This window comes from Quercus robur, chromosome 3 (assembly GCF_932294415.1).
Source record: "Quercus robur chromosome 3, dhQueRobu3.1, whole genome shotgun sequence".
Taxonomy (NCBI): domain Eukaryota; kingdom Viridiplantae; phylum Streptophyta; class Magnoliopsida; order Fagales; family Fagaceae; genus Quercus; species Quercus robur.
In genome coordinates this window covers 64,890,719-64,916,744 of record NC_065536.1, presented here as the reverse complement: position 1 = coordinate 64,916,744, position 26,026 = coordinate 64,890,719, and the positions used below count along the sequence as shown (strand labels likewise).

Below are 26,026 nucleotides of genomic sequence, written 5' to 3'. Positions count from 1 at the left end.
GTTTACTCCATGATGCGATAAAATTAATGCAATCTTGATCTATGGTGATTGGAGGAATTTAAAAATAAAAACAAAACAAAACTTAGGAGTTGGTGGTTCAAAGCTCGTTACCATTTCACCAGTAAATTAATGGAAGTGAATATTTTAAGTTTCACTATGGAAAAATATTAGATATTTTCTTGAGTAAAACGACTACTCCTCCAGTCCTCCTCTCTCACGCATAAAGAGTGTATTAGTATCACATCATAAATTTAATAAAATCTACTATTCTATCGAGAAGCTAACAAATGTGCTGATAGTTTGACGAGATTAGGATCCAATCTTGATTTTGTGTTGTATGATAATCCATTTGTGGACTTATTATATTTTTATCTTTAGATTTGAATGGTGTGTTTTGTAACAAGTTTTGTCTTGAAACTCGTTTGGTTCTCTAGATTTATTGAATTTCCCCTCTACCCAAAATAAAAAACTAAAAAATTATCCAGTTACTGTATTTTTGGAATACTCTTCTCTTTATTTGCATGCAAGACAAGAAGATGGATAAAAGAAGTTATAGAAACGATGTTAAATCATAACAAAGAGGAGCACAGTTTTTGCTCAAAAGAGGAGCAAAATTTGAACTTGGATAAAGTTGGGACATTGCAAACTAAATTCACCACTGTTCAAGACCATTGCAATCCCATTACTGTCACTGTGAGCCAAAATCACGATCACTAACTATGAGCCAAAATCACGTTCACTAACTACAACTCAAACTCCCATGTCATTTGTATCAAAATCTAATAAATGAGATATATGTATGCAAAAATAACTACCCACTAACTCACATCTTTCATTTGTTAGTAATGTAGTTATTTTACTGATATATATATGTCTCATACTTATTAAATTTGGATATCGCTGACATAGTATCATTTGATACCAAATACCTTCTCCTTAAAATTATATCAACCCAAAACCAAGTCACCATCAAAGCAAGTTAGGGAGGGAGGAGAGAGCAAAAAAAAGAGGTAGATAACAAGGAGTAGGTGCTCACAAATATATATATATATATATATATACATACACACACTATTATTTAAGAGGTTTTCTCTGTTTGAATTCCTCAATTTAGATGTCCAAAATATCCTTACACTCATCTGTTTCTAAGGCTTAAATTATAGGGTTAGACATGTAAAATTAGTAATTTAAAACTCCTAATTTTTAGCTAAATTAAAAAAAGAAAAACTCTTTTTTTCTCCCATCTCCACATTTCTCTCTCACATTAGTTTTCCAATTTTTTTTTTTTTTTTTGATAACTTTCCACTTTTTTTTTTTTTGATTGAACGATTTTCAACTTTTTTAATTAACAAAATCATTTTTTTCCCTTTTTTTAACCGATTAGATTTACCATGTTTCACTCCTAAAAAATTGCTTTTAATTTGCCAACCATGTTTTCCACTTATCCAATTATTACTAAACTCATTTTTTTTTTTTTTTTCATTTTACAACAAATTGTAAACCAAATTCATTGTATAATACAATTTTCATTAGTTACTTTTCAGTTTCGCAATTCACACTTTCTCCACTAGCCACTATTGATCAGTTATTATGCAACTATATCGCAAAATAACTGCACTTTCTTCTCTAATAAATTTATTAAAATAAAATAAAATAAAAAAACTACACTTTCTTCTTATCTCTTTTTTATCCTGTAACTATTCTGTTTTTACGTGGAGAGAAGAAGAGGCTGTCAAAAAGAGATTTGGCCAGTGGGTAAAGAAAGTAGATCTTGGCCATTCTTCTTTTCTATCGCCGCCACTCTAGAGTCTAGATCTAGAGTCATTTTGAATTCACTCATCTACTTGACTTTGGTAATTGGTAATGTCCTCCCACCGAACAGCCTCTTCTTTTTTTTTCTTTTTTTTTTTTTTTTTTTTTGAGTCTCCTTAATATCTATTTTCTTTTAAATTTGCAGTACTAGTTCTTCTTCTTCTTCTTCTTCTTCTTTTTTTTTCTTTTTTTTATAAATATTTTATCTAGCCTTATGACATTTCTGACCATATTAGTAGTTTTAAATGTGCAATTTTTGTGAGAAAAAGTGTAAACCTCAAATTGAGATAAGTGAAAAATATATGATACTAAACCAAAAAAAGAAGAGCCTTATTGCACGTGTGAAGCGCATGTGATGAGGCTAGTGTGTGTATATATATATATATATATATATTTATATATATATATATAAAGTAAGGAGACAAAAAATGAGAAGAAAATCGGAGAAAAAATGGTTGTGGTGGGACAACGTTATTATTTACTGCTTAATGGAAATGAGAATCCAAAACGAGAGTCCTCATTCTCTTGTTTGGCTCACCAATTCAAAAACAGCTCTCAAACTTGGTTTTGTAGTGTTTTCCTGATAAAAGAAAATGATGGAAATTGTTTGGCAATTGCAAGAGACCACAACCTTGGCTCATTATTTATTTTATTAGATCAAGCCCATATGAATGAGTGAAACCGTAATTGATTGTCTCTCAAAATATTGCGTTGTCTATGAACATTTCAACCTATAGATCAAGGGTTGTACATTTGAACTCACTACTCATTTTAATTTATAGAAAAATAAGAAATTCAATGCTTCATTTTATTGATTGAAGAATTATGTAATTACATTTTATATAAATTAAATGAAAAATTACATGGATTTGATCCTAACTACAATCTAAGAAAGTCCACTCACTTTCTCCAAAAAAAAAAACTAATAAAATGCATGGCATTAATTTCTAGTTACATTCTAAAAAATGAAAATTGTGGCATATGACTTAGTTTGTGATTTGTGAACCATTGATCTAAAATCAAATGTTAAATTATGGAGTGTAAAGATGTTTGGTACTCACCCCGTTTGGTGAATCATTGTTCTAAAATATGGTTGTCATGGTCATGCCATGCAAGTATTATCCAAAAATGTGACAAAACATAAAAATTTGCATATTATATTCAATAAAATAGATCAAAGATTAGGATTTTAAAAAAGTTTTGATCAAGTTATAAACGATAATATTAGATGGGCATTATGTTCATAGTGGTTCATCCCATATCATCAAAAGTAAACATCATGACATGTATCACATATCTATAGTCATTAATCTATTTGGTGAAAGGATTATGCCTGCATGCAAGCATGCAAAAGTGGAATTGTATGTTCTTAATTGCTTGAATCTAGGTGCAACCAAGGGCGTAGTCAGGATTTTTTACTTGCGGGGGCCAAGTTACATATTTGTATGTTCGTCATAACTCATAAATGTATTGTATACAAAATGATCAAATTTAAAATATAATAATATATCTAAACTCAAATGAGTGTACAAATTTTTTCTAATTTGCTATAAACATGTACCAAAATAAAAATAAATAAATAAAAACTTGGCATCTCCTATAAAAGTTATGCTCAACGTTGATCCTTCATTAAATAAAATTCATTCATTATGAATTCTATAGGGAAATTCTTAGCAATTTCTTTTTCAACTCTTAAAAAAAAAAAAAAAAAATCATATGTCTTTGGCAACCTAAACTCTCTTCTAAAAACAAATTAATGTTAGCACAACTTTTCAAGCAACTAGATCCAAATAGTAAAAGATAAAATCAGCTAGAGAAAAAAATAGTATGATGAGAAAAAGATCAAATTTGTGGGGGAAAAAACCTCATAAGTTTGAACAATGCACCGTGTACATTGCACTTTAACAATTGAATACACAAAGAACACAATGCACTCTTGTATATTTATAAAATATAAAAAGAAAGGACACAAGCCAGCTAGACATTTATTATAGATTTTGGTAAAAGACTATGTTTTATTTGGGTGGAGATCTATTAATTTGAGAAACCAACAGTGGGGTGGACTGACTATACATTCCAGATTTCAAAGGAAAGAAAATACAAACCATACATGGACTTGGGCTTAAAATTTTTTGGGGGGCCAATCATTCAATTTCAGAAGCCCAGATTATTTTTTACCTCAAACCAATATATTATTACAAAGGATTGTAATAGTTAGGTGGCTCCACCCTAGGTGCAGCACGCTCTTCCTTCAAACTTGGAATTTGGAAAACACCTTCAGATGGTTTGATTCCTTGGTTTTGATCAACATTTGGATCGATTAGGCATCACCTCCTTGGATCAAGACTTGGACTAGTGGAGCTTAGACAACATCTCCATCCTTCGAAGTGTTTTTCAGGTTCTCTTTGAAAATTTTAGTTTGGTAGGATAGCTAAATATTCTTGATGATTTAAGATTAGAAATGGATTGAGGACTAAGGAAGTCAAGTTTATGCTAGGGAAGTCATAAAATGAAGTCTTTTGAAGGAGTAGAGTACTAGAGTGTCGTGATTGACAGAAAGGATTAGCAATCACATGATGTCTATTTCCCAAAAATCTCTCTCAAAGATTTCTATGTGCTTTGCAAAGGGGGAGGCCTCCTATATTTATAAAAAGGGAAGAAGTTTTGGGTTGAGGAGTTAGAGTGAGTTTGAGACTCTCCAAGCCTTGCATCTCACAAAATAAGACAAAATTCACAAGAGTGTGCTTTTTGAGAAAAGACCAAAGATCATATTTCCATACACTTTTTCAACCACATGTATTTCTATAAAACTTAAACAATGTTACTAGAAATCTTTTAACAAACGGTTAGAAAAGTCTAAAGTCAAGTGTTGAATCGACACTTAAATGAGGGTGCACTCAAAACTTTGTGCTTTGTTTCAAATCTTGACGACTTTTTTTTAAAACTCTTTTTGGTTATTTTTTTGAGTTCCATATGACTTGGGATTTGGGAACCTATTTTTTTGTTCTTTCAAGAGTCTAATGCATTAGGGAATCGTAACTTCAAACACTTGATTGATTAAAAAAAAAAATTCAATTATTTAAAACCACCAAACTCCTTAGCAAATTAGGCTATTAGAATTAATTACATGCATGCATCTCCACTATTATTTTTACCATGACCCAAAACAACTATTACACATAGTGACATAGTTAATTAAAAGTTAAAACTCCAATGCTTTTAAGAACCAATCGAAATGAGACATGATCTGCTCTAATTGCAAGGATGCATATCTGTCATTAAAATTTGATTTGGCTATAACTTTTACTCTAATGGTCTAATTTAAGCACACTATTTATGGTTTTGATCATTAGAACTTCTAGATTTGTTTTCAATGAAGCATTAGAAGATTGAATAGTAAAAATTATGATTTAGACCTTATTTCAAGGTTAAACAAAAGTTGCAAAAATGAGGGTGTCTATAGCAATGTGCTTCTATTTCTATATTCCCCCCACCCCTTCCCAATAATTTTGGGTTTTTGGGCTTGGACCTTCAATTTACTTGTACTTGGACTGGACTTATCCCACAATGGGAGATCCAAGAAGTGATTGTTGATGTTACTAATGGAGTTCTAGTATCACTTTGGCACTGAATTTCATTAGTTTTAACTTTGTCGTGAAGACTGCCACACAGTCAAGCTCCCTTTCTGGAATCCAAATAGGATTTCCTTCTCTCCGAGATTTCTTTCTCCTTACTTCTCTCATGTTTCTCTCCCAAATTTTTCCAACCCCTTCTTCCTACCTCTTCTCCCCTATTTATATCATTCTCTTAGTGGGGTTGTCATGATGAGAGGATATTCCACATATTAGTGGGTCCCTCCGTCTCATATCGTTGGTCAAAGGAGACCCATCTCCTGCTGTTGACATGACCTCCTAGTAACTCGTGTCTGACGTTGGTTATTACTCGACAGACGAATTCCCCCAAGGCATTATTTCTTGTTCACAGCATGTCTGGGGGTACTCACTTATATACTCGGCCAGCTCCACACAGTTCAGCTAAATGGGCTAAGATGGGCTGAAACTACTTCAATGAGTGGACCTATAATTCGGGGCTGCCTTGCTATTCTCGATCCATACACAATTTAAATGATTTTTTTTTTCCATTTGTTATCAAATAAACTTATAGTTATTTTATAAGTAGCTATTTTATATTTTTAAATATACAAACATCATAAACTTGTTAAAATTATAACACAAATTTTTTAGTTCTGCATATTTGTAAATGTATTACATATATATGTATAAGTTACAAGTTAATTTTTTTTGAAAGGGAAAACCATATTTTAATTCTTATAAATTAGAAGTGCAACAAATCAAACATTATAATTTCAAAAGTAACAAACTAAATTCCAAAAATAACGCCATTCTACTTAAATAGGTTGAGATTTAAATTTATTACTTTTTAAAAATCTCATAATTTAATTTATTAATTCAATATTTTTAAAATCTATGGTTTAATTTGTTATTAAGGTCTAAAATATAGTTTGTCCTATTGTTTAATAAATAATAATCTTAAATTTTAGGATTTAATTTGAAATTTTTTAAAACTTTTAAGTTAAAAAACAAATATAATATATATAAATAATTTTTTTGGGGGGATAATGGAAACGGTGAGTTTCACATGAGTTTTCCCATCAGCGCTCGGTCTGTTAACTTCGTTTCCACGAAAACCTTTTTCCTTTAGAAGTACTTTTCCGCGTTTTTCCAGTTTTGCCCTAATATATCCTATTTGGCTTATTTTCAAGCTCTCCAATTTCTCTCATTCTCGTTCATCTCTCACTGGTAAGAGCTCTCTCTCTCTTTTCCCTCTGTAACCCTAATTTCTCTCCTCTAAGCTCTCTCTTATCTAATGGGTTTTCGTTTTCTTGGTGGTTTCTTGCAGATAATCCTCAGGTACAGCAGCTCCGCCGCAAGACCCAATAGATCTGCCGCAAAGTGAGGTAATTTCATCGTCCCTCTCTCGAAATCCCCAATTTTTGTGGATTTTCTCTGATGGGTTTTGTGATTTTTGATGTGATTCGACTGTGAATAGTATATATGTTTGATTTCATTGACTGTGATTTGTTATATTCAACTGGGCACTTTAATAGAGAGTATAATTTGAGTTAGAACTGAATGACGGAAAAGAATACATGTGGTTGACCCTGATTAAGGCATGGTAGAATGGGGGTGGAGGGATTTGAATGCTAGACGTTTCCGTTGGAAACACCAGGAGAGGTGCTAGTTGAGCTACAAGCTCTTTGCTGTTATTGGGTTAGACACTTTATACGTGATGAAAGTTGAATGAATGAAAATTACTGAGCTTTGAGTGTTGAACACGTACAAATTAAGGGTTTTAATAATGTACTATGTAGTATTCGGAAGCACAGAATTTGAACTTTTAAGAATTTGAATGTTAAGTGCACTAGTGCGAATTTCAAGAGGAACGGAAACAATCTAGTATTATTGGTGACTTGGAATCACTTTGGTTTGTGGAATGGGGTTTCTCTAAGGTTAATTTTGAATCAAATCTGTATGGGGGGTCTATGTTTTACATCTGCGTACTTACTCTGAAACTACTTGGTCTGCTCGCTGCTGATTAGTTACTAATTCTGTACTAGCTGCTCCTTTGAGCCTCATTGGGACCAAATGCGCTTTTGTGATCAAATTTGTTTTGGTTTAAACCCTAGTAGTCTAGGCCTTACGACTCACAACCAAGGTTTTAAATACCATTCTGTACTGGCTATTAATTCTTTTGGTATAAGGAAACTCCATGTTCTGTGCCGGTTAAAATACCGGGTGACACTAGCCAGTACCATGTGTACCTATCAATTTTGAGCAATATCGGTATAAAATGTTTAAATTCAAGACCACTTGCTCTGATACCATGATAAAAAACTTAAGCTATTCGGAAAGAGTATATTTAATCATTTGACCATTCTTCTTATTGTGTGCTTGTGCGTGTGCGTGTGCGTGTGCGTGTGCGTGTGTTTTGGGTTAATGATGTTAAGATTCTCTAATGTTGGGTTTTCAAAGAAAATTGTATCAATATTATGCGTATATAGATATATATACCCCAGGGTTGGAAACATGACGTTGTGGTTTTGAAACTTTAAATTTTGAAATTATTGTTCTTTGCTCATGTATTGTTAATTTGGTACTTAGTTGTAATTCACTTTTGAGAAATTCTGATTCCATATTTCTTTAGTTAGTTGAGATGTAAAGTATGGAAGTTGTATTTTGTCAAATTAATCCTTTTTGCTTCAATAATATTTAAGATTTTTTAGTATACATCATCATTATTGGTGATTTTTATTTTATTATTATTTATTACGGAAAGTAGAATCTTATAATCCTTAATTTGATCCATGAGGCCCTCCTAATGATCCTATGTAGGATATGATTTTAGCAAACTTTTATAGGATTGCTAGTTTAGTATTTCTGTTGAATCCTTATTTGATCACTTGTCTTGAGGCAGTTAGGCTTTGATCAAAATCCCTTCATGGGGAATTTTGACAAGAATAACTAAACCCAATTTGAGGTCCTGCCTCTTGGTTACCAGCTTCACACTGGGGGGGATTGAGTGGAGCAAAGAGTGGAAAATTAAATTTAAGAACAATAAGAGAGAGTGGGAATCTCCTTTAACGATTGCGCTCTCTAAACATATGTAGTGAATGACGTGATTTGCAGATGCATGTCATGTTTTGTTGAACCACCACTAGTCATAGTGGAAAGTCGAGTAATTAAGAACAAAAAGATGGAAATCAACTCTCTGACTTATCAGGGAAAAAAAGATAGAAATTGACTCTCTTAGTAGTGCCTAAGGCCGAGCGCTTCCCTCTTGAGGTAGGGGTGGCGTGGTATTTCCACGGGAGAGGTTTATCGTGGCGCACTATCATGATGACGATGATAGTGTGTAGGCGCACATTATCAAAACTATTTGGGGGGACGCCATGGCCGCTCTGCTGCTCTAGTTTTTGCAGTCTGAGCGAAGGATTGTCCCTACATTTTTCTTTCCATTTTTCTTTACTTATCAAAAAAAAAAAAGAAAAAGAAAAAGAAATTGACTCTCTAATTTTACATTGCTATTGGAATAGCTATAGTGACTTTTTGGTTTGCAGATGCATTGCATGAAATTGACTCTCTTTGTAGCGCCTAAGGCCGAGCGCTTCCCTCTTGAGGTAGGGGTGGCGTGGTATTTCCACGGGAGAGGTTTATCGTGGCGCACTATCATGATGATGATGATGATAGTGCGTAGGCGCACATTACCAAAACTATTTGGGGGAATGCCATGGCTGCTGTACTGAGTTTTTGCAGTCTGAGCGAAGGATTATCCCTACATTTCTCTTACCATTTTTCTTTACTTATCAAAAAAAGAAAATAAAAAAAGAGAAATTAACTCTCTAATTTTACATTGCTATTGGAATAGCTATAGTGACTTTTTGGTTTGTAGATGCATTGCATGAAATTGACTCTTTGTAGCGCCTAAGGCCGAGCGCTTCCCTCTTGAGGTAGAGGTGGCGTGGTATTTCCACGGGAGAGGTTTATCGTGGCACACTATCATGATGATGATGATGATGATAGTGTGTAGGCGCACATTACCAAAACTATTTGGGGGAACGCCATGGCCGCTCTGCTGCTCTAGTTTTTGCAGTCTGAGCAAAGGATTGTCCCTACATTTCTCTTACCATTTTTCTTTACTTATCCAAAAAAGAAAAGAAAAAAAAAAATTGACTCTTTAATTTTACACTGCTATTGGAATACCTATAGTGACTTTTTGGTTTGCAGATGCATTGCATGTAATTGACTCACTTTGTAGCGCCTAAGGCCGAGCGCTTCCCTCTTGAGGTAGGGGTGGCGTGGTATTTCCACGGGAGAGGTTTATCGTGGCGCACTATTATCATGATGATGATGATAGTGCGTAGGCGCACATTACCAATACTATTTGGGGGAACGCCATGGCCGCTCTGCTGATCTAGTTTTTGCAGTCTGAGCGAAGGATTGTCCCTACATTTCTCTTACCATTTTTCTTTACTTATCAAAAAAAGAAATTGACTCTCTAATTTTACACTGCTATTGGAATACCTATAGTGACTTTTTGGTTTGCAAATGCATTGCATGAAATTGACTCACTTTTTAGCGCCTAAGGCCGAGTGCTTCCCTCTTGAGGTAGGGGTGGTGTGGTATTTCCACGGGAGAGGTTTATCGTGGCGCACTATCATGATGATGATAGTGTGTAGGCGCACATTACCAAAACTATTTGGGGGAACGCCATTGCCACTCTGCTGATCTAGTTTTTGCAGTCTGAGCGAAGGGTTGTCCCTACATTTCTCTTACCATTTTTCTTTACTTATCCAAAAAAAGAAAAAGAAAAAAAAGAAATTGACTTTCTAATTTTACATTGCTATTGGAATGCCTATAGTGACTTTTTGGTTTGCAGATGCATTGCATGTATTGCCTGAATCAATGCTTGTTAGTTGTTACTATAGTATAATTTTCATACTTATTGGCACTAGATGACACAAGTATGAATGCTGTCTAACCCTTTAATGCCTCTAGAATAAGGTTTTAAAGACTTATTTTGTCACAAAAGTGGTTCTTATTTGGCCATATGCATTTTGCTTGGTAATACTTTCAGCTTGTATGGCTGCTGTTACAACTTCTATTCATTTTTCCATTTTTGGTTTATGGCTCACTGAGGAAAAATATTATAAATAAAACAGCCTGTGCTTCTTAATGTCCCATTAGATTTAGAACTCTTGGATATTGTGCTCATTGGTGGGAGACATAAGAGGCTTTTGCCTTTTCTTTTTGATAATTCATTTTATTTAAATAAAAAAAACACTAAATGGAGCTAGCCTGGTATATTGGTAGCATGTAAGAGAAAAATACCTGAACAATAAAGGGAACAAAAGACTAATTCCTAAACGTTGACAAGTCTAAAAAGTCCTAGAAAGAAAAGTTAACTTGAGGCCACAATCCACTCATATTGCATTCTTGAAAACACAGTCTTCAACTTAGAAACTGAAAGTTGATGCTGTTAAAAGTCCAATTCTTTCTTGTTATATGACAGTGGTGAATTGGCTAATAATGTTTATTATCTTTCTTGAGGGATGAAATAGGTTATTTGCGGACTGCTGCTAAGTTTCCATGTTGAGACTTACTGTCTATGTAGAGAAAAGAGGCTCAATGATTTAGAAGTTGGTTCTGTTTACTGTAATAACTTGAAACTAACCAGGGCGCCTAACTTTTTTATGTTTTAGTTCTTTGGCTGTGAATATGCCCTTTCATAAAGGGCTTGTTGCGATTTATGTGTATCTAATTAAATTGTTGGATTATTTTCATTTTGCAGGACTTTGTTACTTCTTAATTATCAGATATGTCGTCATCATATCTCCCAGCTACTACCGATTCAATTGCTCAGGCTTTAGAAGCCAAAGCCCCAGCTGAAGCCATCTCTATTCTCTACCGCGTAATTGAAAACCCGTCATCTTCTTCTGAAGCTCTGCGGATAAAGGAACAGGCCATCACAAATCTCTCAGATCTTCTTAGACAAGAGAATCGGGCAGAGGATCTCCGAAACCTTCTTACTCAATTGAGGCCCTTTTTCAACTTGATCCCCAAGGCAAAGACTGCAAAAATTGTTCGTGGGATAATTGATACAGTTGCTAAAATCCCAGGCACATCTGATCTCCAGATTTCCCTCTGCAAAGAAATGGTGCAGTGGACCCGTGCCGAAAAGCGTACTTTCCTACGGCAAAGAGTGGAGGCAAGGCTTGCGTCTCTTCTGATGGAAAACAAAGAGTACTCAGAAGCTTTAAATCTACTTTCAGGTTTAATTAAGGAAGTGAGAAGGCTAGATGACAAGCTTCTACTTGTGGACATAGACTTGTTGGAGAGTAAGCTTCATTTCTCTTTGAGGAATCTCCCTAAAGCCAAGGCTTCACTGACGGCTGCAAGAACTGCTGCCAATGCTATATATGTTCCCCCAGCTCAACAGGGTACTATAGATTTGCAGAGTGGGATCCTCCATGCAGAAGAAAAAGACTACAAAACTGCTTATAGTTATTTCTTTGAAGCTTTTGAAGCTTTCAATGCTCTTGAAGATCCACGGGCAGTTTTTAGTCTCAAGTATATGCTGTTGTGCAAAATTATGGTGAACCAGGCTGATGATGTGGCGGGAATAATATCATCTAAAGCTGGACTGCAGTATGTGGGGCCTGAGCTGGATGCCATGAAAGCTGTGGCTGATGCCTATTCAAAGCGCTCATTGAAGCTTTTTGAGAGTGCCCTCAGGGATTTTAAGGCTCAGCTAGAGGAAGACCCTATTGTCCACAGGCATCTCTCTTCACTTTATGACACTTTGTTGGAGCAGAATCTCTGCAGGTTGATTGAACCATTCTCAAGGGTTGAGATTGCTCATATTGCGGAGCTGATTGAACTGCCTGTTGATCACGTGGAGAAGAAATTGTCTCAGATGATTCTAGATAAGAAGTTTGCAGGAACTCTTGATCAGGGTGCTGGATGCCTTGTCATCTTTGATGATCCGAAGACTGATGCAATATACCCAGCAACACTGGAAACCATTTCAAATATTGGCAAGGTCGTGGATAGCCTCTACGTTAGGTCTGCCAAGATAATGGCATGAAGTTCTAGGGTTAGGAGGCAGTTTTCTAATTGCCACCATGTTTTCCTTGGTTTCATTCTAAAGCAACTACTGTGGCTTTTCATTTGATATGCATGCTAGATAGATTTCTTTTGTTGTTTTTAGTTAATTTATTTTTTTGGCTAATTGTTGGATCCATTTTATGCTGGAGAACATTTAGTGAACAAAATTTGCATTGGCTGATCGGTTTGTTGGATTTCATGAATAGGGATCAATTTGTAATTTTACAGAAGTTTGTCCTCGTTCTGGAGTCTATTAGTGAATTTCTTCTCTTTATAACCTTCGTTCTCATTCAGCCTTTGATTTTTTAAGGGACCTATCGTAGTCCTAGAGTGAACAATTATTTATTTCTTTAATTTTTATTTTATTTTTTTGCGTCAGTTTTCATGATAAAATCAGATGACTTAGCCTTAGTTTAGCGTTTGGTGACTTGGGTGGACATCTCTTTCCAACAAAACTTGGAAGAATAATGATAGTAGGATACAAAAAAAATCTTCACAATCTTTTCACATATGGAAAGTTGTGATACTGTGATAGAAATAACATAATATATTACTTCAAAAGTTGTGATAATTTTAGGAAAAATTTGTCCATTAATATATTGAAATTAAAATTCGCGTGGTGTGTGGCTGGGGCCAATGTGCCATAGAATTATTCTTATGTACTTTGGTTTGAAGTCTGAACAGCGATGAGTTTTGTTTGCCTTCAATTATTATTGCTTCTTCAAGTTTAAAGTTGTTAAGGCTATATGATAGCTATGAAATTTTGGGATCAAAATCTTTTGTCCGCATCTTAAAGCCACCCTCAAGAGATTCATTCTTGTAATAATGTGGTGTGTATAGGATGGGAGGATTGCGTATATTTGAGAGAATAGTTAGATACTTAAAGAAGCCTAGATATCATTGTTTGTAAAGAAAAAAGTATTAGTTTCTAAATAATACACGATCATATATTATAAGATTGTTCCTCCTCTCCTCTTTTCAAAATACGAGACAATCTCTCGCAAGTAAGAATAAGTTTTTACTTCTTTTTTCGCTTTTATTTTTTAATGCTACGATTTTGATCATTTGATAATGGGTGAGTTAATCTCAATTTCATTCATATGCATTTTATTGTGTCAATTTTTCTCCTTGATGAAGTCCACAACCTTTCAAAATCAAATCTATTTTATTAATACAACATCTAAAAATGAAAAAAAAAAGAAAAAGAAAAAAAGATACAACTAGTAGTTAACAAAATTTATTTTGACTTTAGGAATAAAATTAAAATATAAAACCAAAATTATAATAGTACTTTTTTTTGATAAACAAAAGTATCTAAATCTCTTCAAATATCTGAGCATATACAGTTCTCCATCTTACATACTGGACGATATTATTTTCTCATTTTCTAACAATAGAAAAACCTGCTCTTTTACAACCAAAAAAAAAAAAAAAAAAAGAAGAAAACTAAAGCCTTCTACAGTGAACAGAGAATCTAGAGAGAGCTGTCCGAATTGGACGTGAACTTAAAAAATTCTCGTCCTTTTCGTGAATTTACCATTACTTTTTACTGACCCCCCCAAAAGTCAAGAAAATCCCTAAAAAACCAAAACCAAAACACAGAGACTCACACACAACTCAACAAAAAAAAAAAAACAAAACACAACCCAACCAAACAGGACCTATCGTCAAATCAAAGCGACCGATCTCCGATCTCCGATCGCTCTTCAAATTTAAAGGTTAATTCATTTCCGATCAGATATTATTAACTTCAATTTCACTCTCTCTTTTTCTAAATCGATTCGATTTGAGTTACTACTGTTACAAACTAGGGTTTCAATCTCAATAAATTTTTTTTTTTTGGGTGAATTTTTTGAAGTTCAGATGAGTGTGGTATTCGAAGGGTACGAGCGCCAGTACTGTGAGCTCTCAGCAAATCTCTCCAGAAAATGTAGCTCCACTGCTCTTCTTCCTCATGGAGGTACCACTCTATAATTCCCTCTTTCTTGCTACTATGTCATTTACTAAGTGTTATTGTTATAGCCCTGATTATCTAGATTGGGTATTGAATTGAATATGAATGTGTGTTGATTTTTTATTTTTTATTTTTTTTGCTTTTTGTCTCAGCTTTCTTAGCAAATAATCTAGATTTTTGGCTTTTAAACTTTTTTTTAACAAGTTTATCATAAAAGTTACCAAAAACTATATACATATAGAAATGCTATGCTAATAAGCTACCGGAAATAAGCAATTCCCAAACTGACACTGTCAATCTGAACTACGTGATATAAAGTGATTATGAGAGCACTAATTGTAACTTGAGTACTACTTTTGGGAATAGCGAAAACGTGACTAATGCTTTCCTCTGGTTGTGACAACTATATTACCTTTTACATATAGATTTTTTTTTTTTTTTGGGGGGGGGGGGGGGGGGGAGGGGTTTAGAGGGAATTAGTGTGTTTGCTAAAAATGATTGTAGGAATAGACAACAGCCTCGTTTAGTAAATGCCTTAATGGATGATCATATGAACTGCTGTGTAATTGGTTGGAGTAATTGGAGCTTTGTCGTTTACCTTTAACATGATTGTTTGCATTTTTTTATTTTTTATTTTTTGAATTGTTATTTTCCTATGATCTTAGCAATTTAGGGAGTGTTCAAAAAATATTTATTTATTTTTAACGTGTGCTGAGTCCCACACTGGATTGTGTACTAGGTTGATCTGAAGTACATAATATAAGTGATTTATGAGAGCCCTAATTGTAACTTGGCTACTACTCTCGGGAATAGCGTAAATGTGACTCTCGCTTTCTTCTGGTTGTGACAACTATATTACTAATTAGTGGGTTTGCTAAAAAGATTGGAAGAATTGAAAACAACCTCGTATAGTTTTGCACAAAATTTTTCTCCAAACTAGTTTCGAGGAAAGTTGCTTCAACCTACTATGTGGCAACCCAGTAAGCATCCACGTGTACTTTTAATGGTCGTAAATGACTTAATTAGTCATGTGATTAAGATACACATGGATGATCATATGAACCACCATGGAATTGGTTGGAGGATTTTGGAGCTTTGTCCTTTAGCTTCAGCTTTACCATTTATATGATTTTTTTGAAGTTTTATTTTCAAACGATCTTAACAATTGAGGGAGTGTAAAAAAAAAAAAACATTTTATCTATTTAATAATTGATAATGCAGTATATGTTTATTTTAGCATAAATGGAATGATATTGACAAGGTTGTAAGGTATAGCAAGAAGTGGAAATTCTTGTAACATCTGAACAATCCCATGCTTTGTCTTGGAAAATGAACTCGTGTAGCATCTCCAATATGAGATGTTTGAGCTATTCTTGGTTTGATTTCTGGCATAAAGTGCTTTTGAAGCATATCAAGAAAATGGGATTTGATAAGCCCGTATGTAAATAGGTATGAATCTCTTTGGGATATAGCAATTCAATTGGGGCTAAACTAAGCAAGTTATATTTAACTGATTATGTAAGAGTTATAGAGATAGCAACATCTTTATTGAAGCTTGGTAAGTTGCAATGACGCCAGAAAATCTTTAGCAATTGCTATCATCATTTTGATTTGGTACCACAGCATCAGATAGTCCATCTAGTTGAAAGATTAACAATGAAAAATTTGCTTCTTAGGCCTTGCTAGTGTGCTTACTGCTCTCAAAATCGTTTAGGCTGAGGTGGTGATGTGGGGATTGAATGCAGTTTTATAATCAGAAAATGTAAAATATCCTTTTTTGTTGAGTATGATTTTATGAACTGGGAACCATTTTTGTGTTACTTTTGTGCAGAGCAGAAGCAACAGAAGGTTTCTGAGATTAAAGCTGCATTGGATGATGCTGATGTTTTGGTACTGTATGGAAGATTTCCATTTTATTTCCTTTGCTGAAAATTTGGTTTTTTTTTCCTCTTCTTTTTTCTAAAATTTATGCATGAAACTTATTTTTTCCTGGGGCCAGATTCGGAAAATGGACCTTGAGGCAAGAAGTCTGCAACCAAGTGCAAAGGCTATGATGCTTGCTAAGTTAAGGGAATATAAATCTGATCTAAACAAGTTGAAAAGGGAATTTAAAAAAATCTCATCACCTAATGCTGATCAGGCTTCCCGTGAAGAGTTGTTGGAGTCTGGAATGGCAGATGTGCATACGGTATGTCTGGATCATGCTGCTCCTTCACTTTTCCATTGTTTTAAACTTTCACAAACTATCCCTTATTTTAAGCAAATTGTGGTTTTCTTGGTTGAAGAGTTTTGAATTATATTGGAGTTCTTCAATATGAAGATGATGATCTTTGTAACTTGTGACATTGTGTATACTGTTGTATCTTTTCTAATTATTTTCTGTATAATTGTTAATTAATTTCAAAGCCAAAATTATTAATTTCTTTGCTAATATTTTAGATAAAATTGAATATAGGTTTATAAGCATCTCTGGGGCTGCATCTTTTCCTTTTCTTTCTTTTCTGCAATGGATTAGAAATATTTTTTGATAAAACAGAATAATGAGTCCAGTTGCCTGCTATTTGCTAAAATTCTTCATTTCACTGTATGGTTTCATTGGATTTATGATTATCAGCTTGTATATGCGTTTCATGTCATTGGGCTTAGAAGCTCTGCCATTTTGAATCCTTGTCTACAATGCTTGTTCACAATCACATTCCCCAATAGGCTGTAAAATTCACACCCTTACTTTGTCAAGTCGCAGATGGTAACATGGCTTTACTAGTGTGAAACTGTCAATTTGAATGCATATATTTTTAGATTTCTCACATTACATTTTGAATGCATTTATGTTCAGATTATCATCTTACAATTTGAATTCATATATGTTTATGTTGTCTCTCTCTCTCCTAGAATGGATTGGATTTTAAAATTTAATGTTCTTTTTGTTCTCCCAATTATTAAATAATTTACCTGTCAGATGTGACGTGGATGTTTTATCTACTGTACCATTGTTTACGAATCTTTGAAGTCAATTATGGATGATAATTTCATATACAGGCTTCTACTGATCAGAGAGAGAGAATGGTAATGTCAGTAGAAAGATTGAATCAGTCAAGTGATAGAATTAAGGAGAGTAGAAGAACCATACTGGAGACAGAAGAGCTTGGTGTCTCAATCCTCCAGGATCTGCATCAACAGCGTGAGACTCTCCTACATTCTCATCAAAAGGTATGTTTTTACTTAACATTTTGTTTCTACTTGTGGTTCATTGTCACTCAAACTTGAATTCTCCCCGGTTTCCCTTTCTGTCAATGGGGACCCAATTAGCAAGCCTCTATTGTATACAATTCACATCTTCCAGAGGACCAAAGCATAAGTTTATACCTAATCATTGTTGTTAGGGAACCAAGTATGCTAAAGTATGTACCTGATGCAGCAGCAGTGAGTGAATTTGTTGAATAATTATTATTTTCATCTTGCAGCTTCATGGGGTAGATGATGCCATCGACAAGAGTAAAAAAGTTTTAACTGCCATGTCACGTAGGATGTCAAAGAACAAATGGATGATTGGATCAGTAATTGGAGCTCTTGTTATTGCTGTCATCTTCATTCTATTTTATAAGTTTTCTCATCATTAACTTATACTTGACTTTGTTTGGGGTACAGATGATGTTCTCCATTGCCATATTTGCTTGTTGTATATAGCGTCATTAAATGTGTTTTATACATATGCTTGGTATAATTAGCAATTATATCATACTTAGTGTGCTTACCTTCTCATAGCATTCTGTTTATGGTACATAAACATTGAATAAGTGCTCCATGCTCAACAATTGGACATTTCTTGTATGTACTTAAAAGTGTACTATAAAGCACTGATGTTAGGGGCCACAGTCTTGTGTAGGCATCCTGTAACTGAACAAGTGAACAAAACATCTGTATTTTACTATTTTTACCGTTCTGCTGTTTCATGTGTTTTTGAATTCTTGATCCTCTAAGCTAATTGGTGGTCTTTTCTATCAAATTTTCATTATGCTTTTGTTTTTTGGTTCTCTAGTTCTTGGAAATATATGATTTAATTTTCTATCAAAATGGAAAAATAAAAGATCCTAGGATGAATATCTTGTAGAAGTCAATGTTAAAGTATCTTTGTTACGTAATTATGTTTTATCTTTGCACTCGTCGTTAACCACTTTGGTTGGAAGGTGAACTCCTTTGAAAGACTTATCTTGCAAGGCTGATGTACCTCCATGTAGAATTTTTTTTTTCTCATCCTATGAAGAATGCTTTAGCCCACGAATTCCATAGCTATGGCAGGTCGGCCCTAGACTTCCATCTTTACAAGAACAAGTATTACTAGGTTACACAGTGAATGGAGGAATTTGTGTGTGTGTGTGTGTGTAGTTAACATAACACTGGAGCCGTCTGGGGGTGATCAAGACATGGAGTGTAGCGTAACAGTGAAGAGGTCTGAGGAATTTGGCAATTTGCAGCTCAAAGAGCTCCCCCTCTTTTTGGTGCCAAATCTAGCACTCAGCATGTCTAGTGGCCCATTTGCCTAACTTGTGTTGGCGCTCGTACTAAAATCAAGACCCTCATTTAACAAGAGATGCACACACGTACTGACCTTCATTTAGCACTAATTTAGCTACCATTTCAACTTTTTTTTAGAGTCATATATTAATCATTCATTTTAAGAAACATTTAATGAGAAATTGAAAAAACTGTTAAAAAAATTATTTCTCATAAATTTTTTTTCTAAAATGGTTAACATACGATAGTAAAACCGTTTTTTTCACCAACTTATTGAAAGTGATAGGTTATTAGTAGCGGATAATTACTTTCCATGAATTTACTACTAACATTTTCACTCACAATTTACCTCAAATTTGTTACTCATTTGTAACCACAGCTGAGTGCTCATTTCGTTTAGGGTTGCTTGGTATTTGGCAACAAGTTTTTTGTATTATTTAATTTCCATCCAATATTATCAAATAGAGATGTTCAGGAACAAGAATTGAGGGACGGTTTGACCCTCAACCCAAACATAATGGACCTGTGATCACCGCTACTCTTATAAAGGGTCCGAATTTGACCCGTCCGTTTCAGAGACCAAACCGGCCCGGACCCACCTACAGAGGTGTTCAAAAATATCAGCAGACCAGAGAAACGCCAAAACATTTCGTCTCCCTCCTTCTTTTCCTAACCTAACACGCTGAGAATTGATCCCAATTCTTCCAACTTATATCTATAAAAATAAATAAATAAATAAATAAACCCCCAAAAATTATTCAAATAAAAAGGAAAAAAAATAGTGATTTTTATCTTTGGTAATCAATCAGCATGGATTCAGTGTCGTCAGTGTCGCCCACGATAGTTCTTCCTCCTCCAAGTGACCCACTCCGCCCTCGACGACTCGTCGTTTCTTCGCTAACCACTCATCGCAAACACCACCGCATCCCTCGTTTGTTTTTATCTTCTTCTTCGAGGAGGAGGAGGAGAGTTCTTGAAGTTTCTTGTAATTGGAGAAGTAGCGGGCGATTCTCACAGCAAGAAGAAAATAGTGATGGCGATGGCGATGAGGAGGAGAAGGAAAAAGAGGAAGTGGAGAGAGCACTCCACATGGACGGGACCATTCCTGGAACTTCGAACGAGTTCGTGAAACAGGTGTCGTCCCGTGCCTACGACATGCGTCGACACCTCCACCAGACCTTCGATTCCAGCAGCTATGATGGTATCCACTATACTCTTTTTTTTCCTTCTCAATTCTCTATTTTCCCTTTTTATATTTGTGCTTTATTTATAGCTACGAAGCCTGAATCATTCTTTTGTGTGTTATCTAAATGATCTTTCGCATTTACAATCATCTTCACATTTAGAAGCTAGTTTTAGAAACTTGTATGCGTTTTTAATGTAAGTTTTAAGGGGAGGAAAAATAGGGGGGGGGGGGGGGGGTGAGGTTTAGGTCTACATGCACTGGACTGTTAAGATGATGACATGTGTTTAAAAGTTGACACGCTTTATAATTTCAACGGGTCCAATGCAACTGGACATTGGACCCAAACCTCACCCAAAAAAAAAAAAACCCACATGACTGACTACTATGGTAGTTGACACTAATAGGAAGGGTTAACTAGTCTTAAGAGCTTTTTGCATCAAAAGGTGTTAAAACCACTAAAAAGCTAATTTTAACACTTCAATCGCCAAAATACATGTTATATCAAAGGTGCTAAAGCTAAACAAATTTAGCAAGCAGATCAATGTTGCATGTTGCTTCTAATATTTAATTCATGAGAGAGAGAGAGAGAGAGAGAGATATTAATATGTTTGGGGTGTTTATATTATTTTAATGAATCGTATCTAAAAATAGAAGGTTTGATGTAAAGTGTATTGTAAAGTGAAGTGTTAAAATAAATAAAGTAACTTTTTGAGTTGTTGACTGCTAAAAGCTAAATTTTTTAGCACCTTTGATGTGAATGCCATGAATTTTTTACAATTCTAATCTAAGAAGCATGGACATGACATTGACACTGACACAACACAACACAGCACAGCTGCACGGCATACACAATAATTCTTAAAAAATTAGGACACATTAATGTGGAGAAATGACAGTTTAGTTTATACTTTATATATATATATATAATTTATTTATAGGCATAGTTTATGCTAATTTTAAAATTTCAAAATAAATAAACAACCATCGAAACCTTTAAAAACATATCTAAAACAAACATTTTTTTTTTATAGAAACCCTATGGGGGTTCTTCTAGTGGTTCCCAAGGCATCATGAAATCCATGAGGTCATGGGTTTAAAACTTTTATCGCTAGTATCTTCGGGTTATCCCAATTCCCAATGAATTCCTCTCTGTAATTACCTGGTGTGTGGGACAAAGGACAACACACACCTGGGAGAATAGTCAAGTGCTAGAAGAGCTCCAAACACCCTAGTTAGCAAATAGATAAATAACAAAAAAAAAAAATGTATTTTATTCCCTCCCAACATGCTGTAGAAGTGTCGTGGCATGTTTGACATGGAGATGTAGAAGGTTTTGGACTAGGATGGATGGACACCAACATGGGTACGGGTATGATACGGCAACATGAGAAAATTTTGAAAAATTATAGCATGATATGTCAAATAGGACACCATTACAACACAGGTACGGCACCCAAATGAAGTGTCTATGCTTCCTAGGTCTTGGAGTGCCCATGTTTCTTAGATTCTAATTAAGTACATTGGAATCTCATGAATTGTGGGAATTGTATTTACAAAATATGGGAGTTCTCATAGACTAAAGACTCCATAATTAGAGGATATTCCTCAATTTAAACAGACACCTCCTCCTGAGTTATAGCATGATGTGCAAGGACCCTAGCCGGTTTGTTTGCTCTAGCCATGCAAAGTTTTAAGCTCCAATCTGTAAAGCTGCATGTTAAGACTATGATGTCCACAACCATATGGCCCCATGCCGATGAAGAAGATCACAAACCATCAAGCTCTTGTTTAATCCATGGTATTCCACATTTGAAGACAGCCCTACTTATGGCTAGATCACTTGCAGAAACCACCGCATCTCATAAAGCTGCAATCTTCAGCTCCATTCAGTTCTCAGACCATACAAGAGGTTTGTACCTCGTGCCAATGACTAACCCAATGTGTTTCCTAACCAAGACTCCAGCTACAGCCACCTTGGAAGAAGGCACCTCCGCATACTGCAAAGTTGAACTTACCAACCCATTACAGGGAGGCAGCAATGTAAAACAACATGTGGGTGCCCAAGATTTTTAAATTCACACAATATTAGTTAACTAAGTACCTATAATATTGGTAATCCTGAAAATTTTAAATTCCTACCAACTGAACACGAATTGGTACTTTGATGTTGGATTGGACTAGGAAGCTATTGGTGTGAGATGTTACCGTGTATTTGCAAGTAATGATGCTAAATGTGTTTGTTTGGTGGAGAAAACTAAATGTGCAATCTGCTTAGATGCATGATATGTCTTATATGTTTTTTTTTTTTTTTAGGTAAAAAGAGGCATATAAGTTATAGGTACATGGTGATACATTTGGATTTAGATATTTCCATATACTTGCGATTGGATTGACTAATTATTGTTGTCCAAGCCATACCAAAAGTCTTTGGACTCAGTTGAATAGACCTGCTTTTAGTACTCTCTATAATATGTTTTTTCTAGAGTGTTAGTTCATTTGGCATCAGCAGCTGTCTGATATGTGGCTTAATGGTAAAATATTTAATTATTCGTAGGAGTATTTAAATACATCTGCATCTTTTTTATGTCTATTGAACATTCAATATTTGTGGTTGAGAAATATCATTATTAGTCATATTGTGCTCTTATCTGTTTCTATTTCTTATTTGAGTATTCCAAGTGTTACTCATCTTTCATAGTTCAAAGTATTACATTGGTATGTTCTGTGATATGCTTTATTTCATGAGGCTTGTCATTCTGTTCATATATAATGTCATATTTGTTTTTCGATGTAAAATGCTTCTCATTTTGTCATTTTTACTCTTGTACAGTACTGGAGGCCAATCCGTGGAGGGAAACTTCAAAGCCAGTCTATGTACTCACCCACCAGGAAAACCAATTATGCACAATGAAAACCCGGAGAAATCGCAGGTATCTTATGGTTTGATGTTCGACTTTCTTTTGGATGATTGTCACTTTTGACTGAATAAATTGGTTTATTTGTTTTTTTCTCCCCTGTAACAGTGAAGTTGAAAGGGAGCTTGGCTTATTGTTTTCCAAGGGAGGAAAGTGGAGGTCTGGAATTGGTAATCAGGCTAAACAGTCAAAAACCGGGACAAAGTTTCAGATGCTTGTGGAGGATATTAGGGAGGGAGTACTCGTAAGTGGTTAAGCTTTTATTTTTGAATACTTCTTGTGCTGGAACAATATTTGTGAACACGGAGACATGAGTAAGCACGCTATTATTTGTGTGTAACTGCAAATGCATAGTTTGAGTTACCCTTGCTAACTTGTCTACAGTTTAATTATAAGTCTACCACCACCATTTCTGTTACTAATAATCCACATGTCCCTGTTGGACCCCCGTAAAACATTTATAGACATAACACTTGAGTCACCACATACCATGCCAATTTCTAGTGCGAATAGTTCAATGCAGGCTAGTTTCTATATACTCTTTGATCTTCTCTGCTAGCTTGTTCAATAACTTGATTGTCATTGCAGGTATTTGAAGATGAAAAGGAAGCTGCAAGATATTGTGACTTACTGCAAGGTGGAGGTAAAGGTTGTGAAGGCGTTGCAGAGATAGAAGCCTCATCAGTAAGAAACAGACAAATCTTCAAATTTTGCAAAACAATTGATCCTTTTGTAACACGCTTTCTAAATTATCTGCAGGTATTTGATCTTTGCCAGAAAATGAGGGCTCTTGCAGTTCTGTTCCGTCGAGGAAGGACCCCTCCTCTACCTCAAAGCCTTGAGCTTAACCTGAAGGCCAAGAAGCGGTCTCTTGAAGACACCGAGGATGTGGTATGAAGTTCCTCTACTTGGAAGAATGTGGACAAGAAATTGTGATTGAACACCGTAACATAAGTTCTTTAGCTGGATCTATAGTATATAATACTCATTTTAGCTATCTCAAAGAAAGAAAAAAAAATGTAGTATATAGTATTTACTAATTTGTAATTTAATTATAGAACTGAAATAAATTTGTATATGTTGGTTTCTCTTCAAAGCTAATGATAAATCCACATTTAAAACAAGTTGAAGTAATGTCCATGGGGTGTCTACTTGATCAAATCTGATTTGTATCTTTCAGGCTGTAACTTGAGCTTGAATCTTAAACTTCACAGTGATATCTGTAATCTTGAGTGCATGAGCTGCAGGTGCGGGCTTGAATGAATGACAGAGGGCTGCCAATGACCTGGTGGTTGCAATGGCTGCAGCCTGATCATTAAGAAGAGAGGCTTCTTAAAAGACCGAAATTCAAACCTGGATGATCGGTGCTGCCCAGGTTCAAATTTTGGTTTTTCAAGAAGCCGTGGGAGAAAGAAGGCATAGCCAAAGGTTAAAACTGAGCAATTGCATATGTGAGGGGTATTATATACATTTGTTACATACGTTTTTTTTTCAATTTGAACTACATAAAGTACTAAAGATGGCCTAATAAATGATAAAATATTCATATAAAAAACATATTTTGTTCCAATTTTTTCTAGATCTTTTAAAAATAAAAATCCAAGACTAAGTTTGCCTTCTATTTTTGGGTAAGGGATGTTTTTCACCGGAGGGTTTTTATTTTTTTAAAATTTTTCAACAAGTGGAGAATGGGGGATTTGAATCCAAATTCAAGATATAGGAGTCCTGGTCATGGAAAGTTAATTCCTATGTTTCCTTTTTTATTTGTGTGAATCAAGTAAATAGTTAGGGAGATTTGACCTTCTAATTGAACGAAATAGGGAGAATATTTTCAATATGTTGACGAACCCATAGGGTACAAATAAATACAAGTATATTTGATGAAATAAAGAAAAAGGGATCCATGATTCATGGGATTACACAAATTAAGGATCACATGAATCATATGGGGATTATACAGATCAAGTAGTGACAGAATGGGATGGTGGCTGAGTTGTAGTTTCCTTGTAGGAGTTGTCAACTTGTGGGCTGGAGCTTGTACAAGGAAAGTTATCTGCTGCAATAACTGTCTGCCTTGTCGATGTTATACAATCAGCTTATTTTATGGATTCTTTGTCTCTAGCACTAATCTTACCTCATAAATAGGGGCAAAAGGGGTATTAGCATTGGACTTGGTATATATGTCACTCTAGCTCGCTAGGCTTGGCCTAGTATACTGTGTTGTAGTACACTTCTATTTCTTATATTTCACACGTACTATGCTTATATAAAACTCTATATTGTATAGTGTCACACACATAATAGTTGTTATTGGGTTAGGCATAGTGTACTATACTGGTAGTACACTTATATTACTTGTACTTCACATATACTTGTACAGTGTATAATAGAGAGTTATATAGGCATAATATGTGTAAAATACAAGAAATATGAGTGTACTACAAATACAGTACACTAGGCTTGGACTAGACTGATGTATATACTCAGCTAAATTTTTGCCAATAAATCTTGAAACCATTCGGCAGTTGGTGGTTTGTGGTTGTGGCTAGCCAAACTAAATGTGAACTACAATGCCTAGCCAAATATAGGTAGCACTATAGCTTAATAAAATGAGTATTATTATTATTATTATTATTTTGCAACATCTAAATCTCTCACACACTCTCTCATCAATTTCTCTTTTTCATTATTGACATGAACGGGTTATAAAGGGTCATATTGAGGTGCAGAAGGCGACATGGTGAGGTAGGGCATGGCCATGGGGTGTAGGAGGTGTGGTCGTGGTCGTGGGACTGTTGTGTCTGTTTCACGGCGTCAATCTCAACGAGTTTGGTAGGGGTGGAGGTTGTTGGTTCTCTCATGATCAAGGTTGCTAATGGTGGAGGTATTAAACTATTAATATTAATGTTTAAGAATGAGGTTTATGACTTTGCAGTGGTTTTGGCTTGAGATTTATATT

At 34.9% G+C, this 26,026-nt stretch overlaps 3 protein-coding genes across 4 annotated transcripts; all 3 read left to right on the top strand.

Annotated features, from left to right (window-relative positions):
• The first annotated feature begins 6,483 nt into the window (after positions 1 to 6,483).
• LOC126718915 (26S proteasome non-ATPase regulatory subunit 11 homolog) lies at positions 6,484 to 12,736 on the top strand. Its single transcript, XM_050421312.1, has 3 exons — positions 6,484 to 6,632; positions 6,733 to 6,790; positions 11,182 to 12,736. The coding sequence occupies exon 3, from the start codon at positions 11,209 to 11,211 to the stop codon at positions 12,475 to 12,477; it is 1,269 nt and encodes a 422-aa protein (XP_050277269.1). The 5' UTR covers positions 6,484 to 6,632; positions 6,733 to 6,790; positions 11,182 to 11,208; the 3' UTR covers positions 12,478 to 12,736.
• Positions 12,737 to 13,940: 1,204 nt separating this feature from the next.
• Positions 13,941 to 18,416, top strand: LOC126718914 (vesicle transport v-SNARE 12). Of its 2 annotated transcripts, none has more exons than XM_050421311.1 (6): positions 13,941 to 14,215; positions 14,356 to 14,457; positions 16,283 to 16,341; positions 16,451 to 16,639; positions 17,491 to 17,661; positions 17,916 to 18,416. In XM_050421311.1, the coding sequence occupies exons 2-6, from the start codon at positions 14,361 to 14,363 to the stop codon at positions 18,069 to 18,071; spliced, it is 672 nt and encodes a 223-aa protein (XP_050277268.1). In that variant the 5' UTR covers positions 13,941 to 14,215; positions 14,356 to 14,360; the 3' UTR covers positions 18,072 to 18,416. The 2 variants fall into 2 exon arrangements, with proteins under 2 accessions (XP_050277268.1, XP_050277267.1); XM_050421310.1 differs by having other exon boundaries at positions 13,942 to 14,215; positions 14,361 to 14,457.
• Positions 18,417 to 19,426: 1,010 nt separating this feature from the next.
• Positions 19,427 to 24,191, top strand: LOC126718913 (uncharacterized). The gene is made up of 5 exons (XM_050421309.1): positions 19,427 to 20,167; positions 22,983 to 23,082; positions 23,176 to 23,311; positions 23,656 to 23,751; positions 23,827 to 24,191. Exons 1-5 carry the CDS (start codon positions 19,777 to 19,779, stop codon positions 23,962 to 23,964), a joined length of 861 nt encoding a protein of 286 aa, XP_050277266.1. The 5' UTR covers positions 19,427 to 19,776; the 3' UTR covers positions 23,965 to 24,191.
• Positions 24,192 to 26,026: the final 1,835 nt, after the last annotated feature.

Excerpts from the sequence above, each read along its gene's own strand:
- LOC126718915 (XM_050421312.1), top strand. The coding sequence starts at position 11,209 with ATGTCGTCATCATATCTCCCAGCTACTACCGATTCAATTGCTCAGGCT.
- LOC126718914 (XM_050421311.1), top strand. The coding sequence starts at position 14,361 with ATGAGTGTGGTATTCGAAGGGTACGAGCGCCAGTACTGTGAGCTCTCA. Across the intron at positions 14,458-16,282 it reads TGCTCTTCTTCCTCATGGAG|AGCAGAAGCAACAGAAGGTT; the intron begins GTACCACTCTAT and ends ACTTTTGTGCAG. Across the intron at positions 16,640-17,490 it reads GAATGGCAGATGTGCATACG|GCTTCTACTGATCAGAGAGA; the intron begins GTATGTCTGGAT and ends TTTCATATACAG.
- LOC126718913 (XM_050421309.1), top strand. The coding sequence starts at position 19,777 with ATGGATTCAGTGTCGTCAGTGTCGCCCACGATAGTTCTTCCTCCTCCA. Across the intron at positions 23,083-23,175 it reads AAAACCCGGAGAAATCGCAG|TGAAGTTGAAAGGGAGCTTG; the intron begins GTATCTTATGGT and ends CCCCTGTAACAG. Across the intron at positions 23,312-23,655 it reads ATATTAGGGAGGGAGTACTC|GTATTTGAAGATGAAAAGGA; the intron begins GTAAGTGGTTAA and ends TTGTCATTGCAG.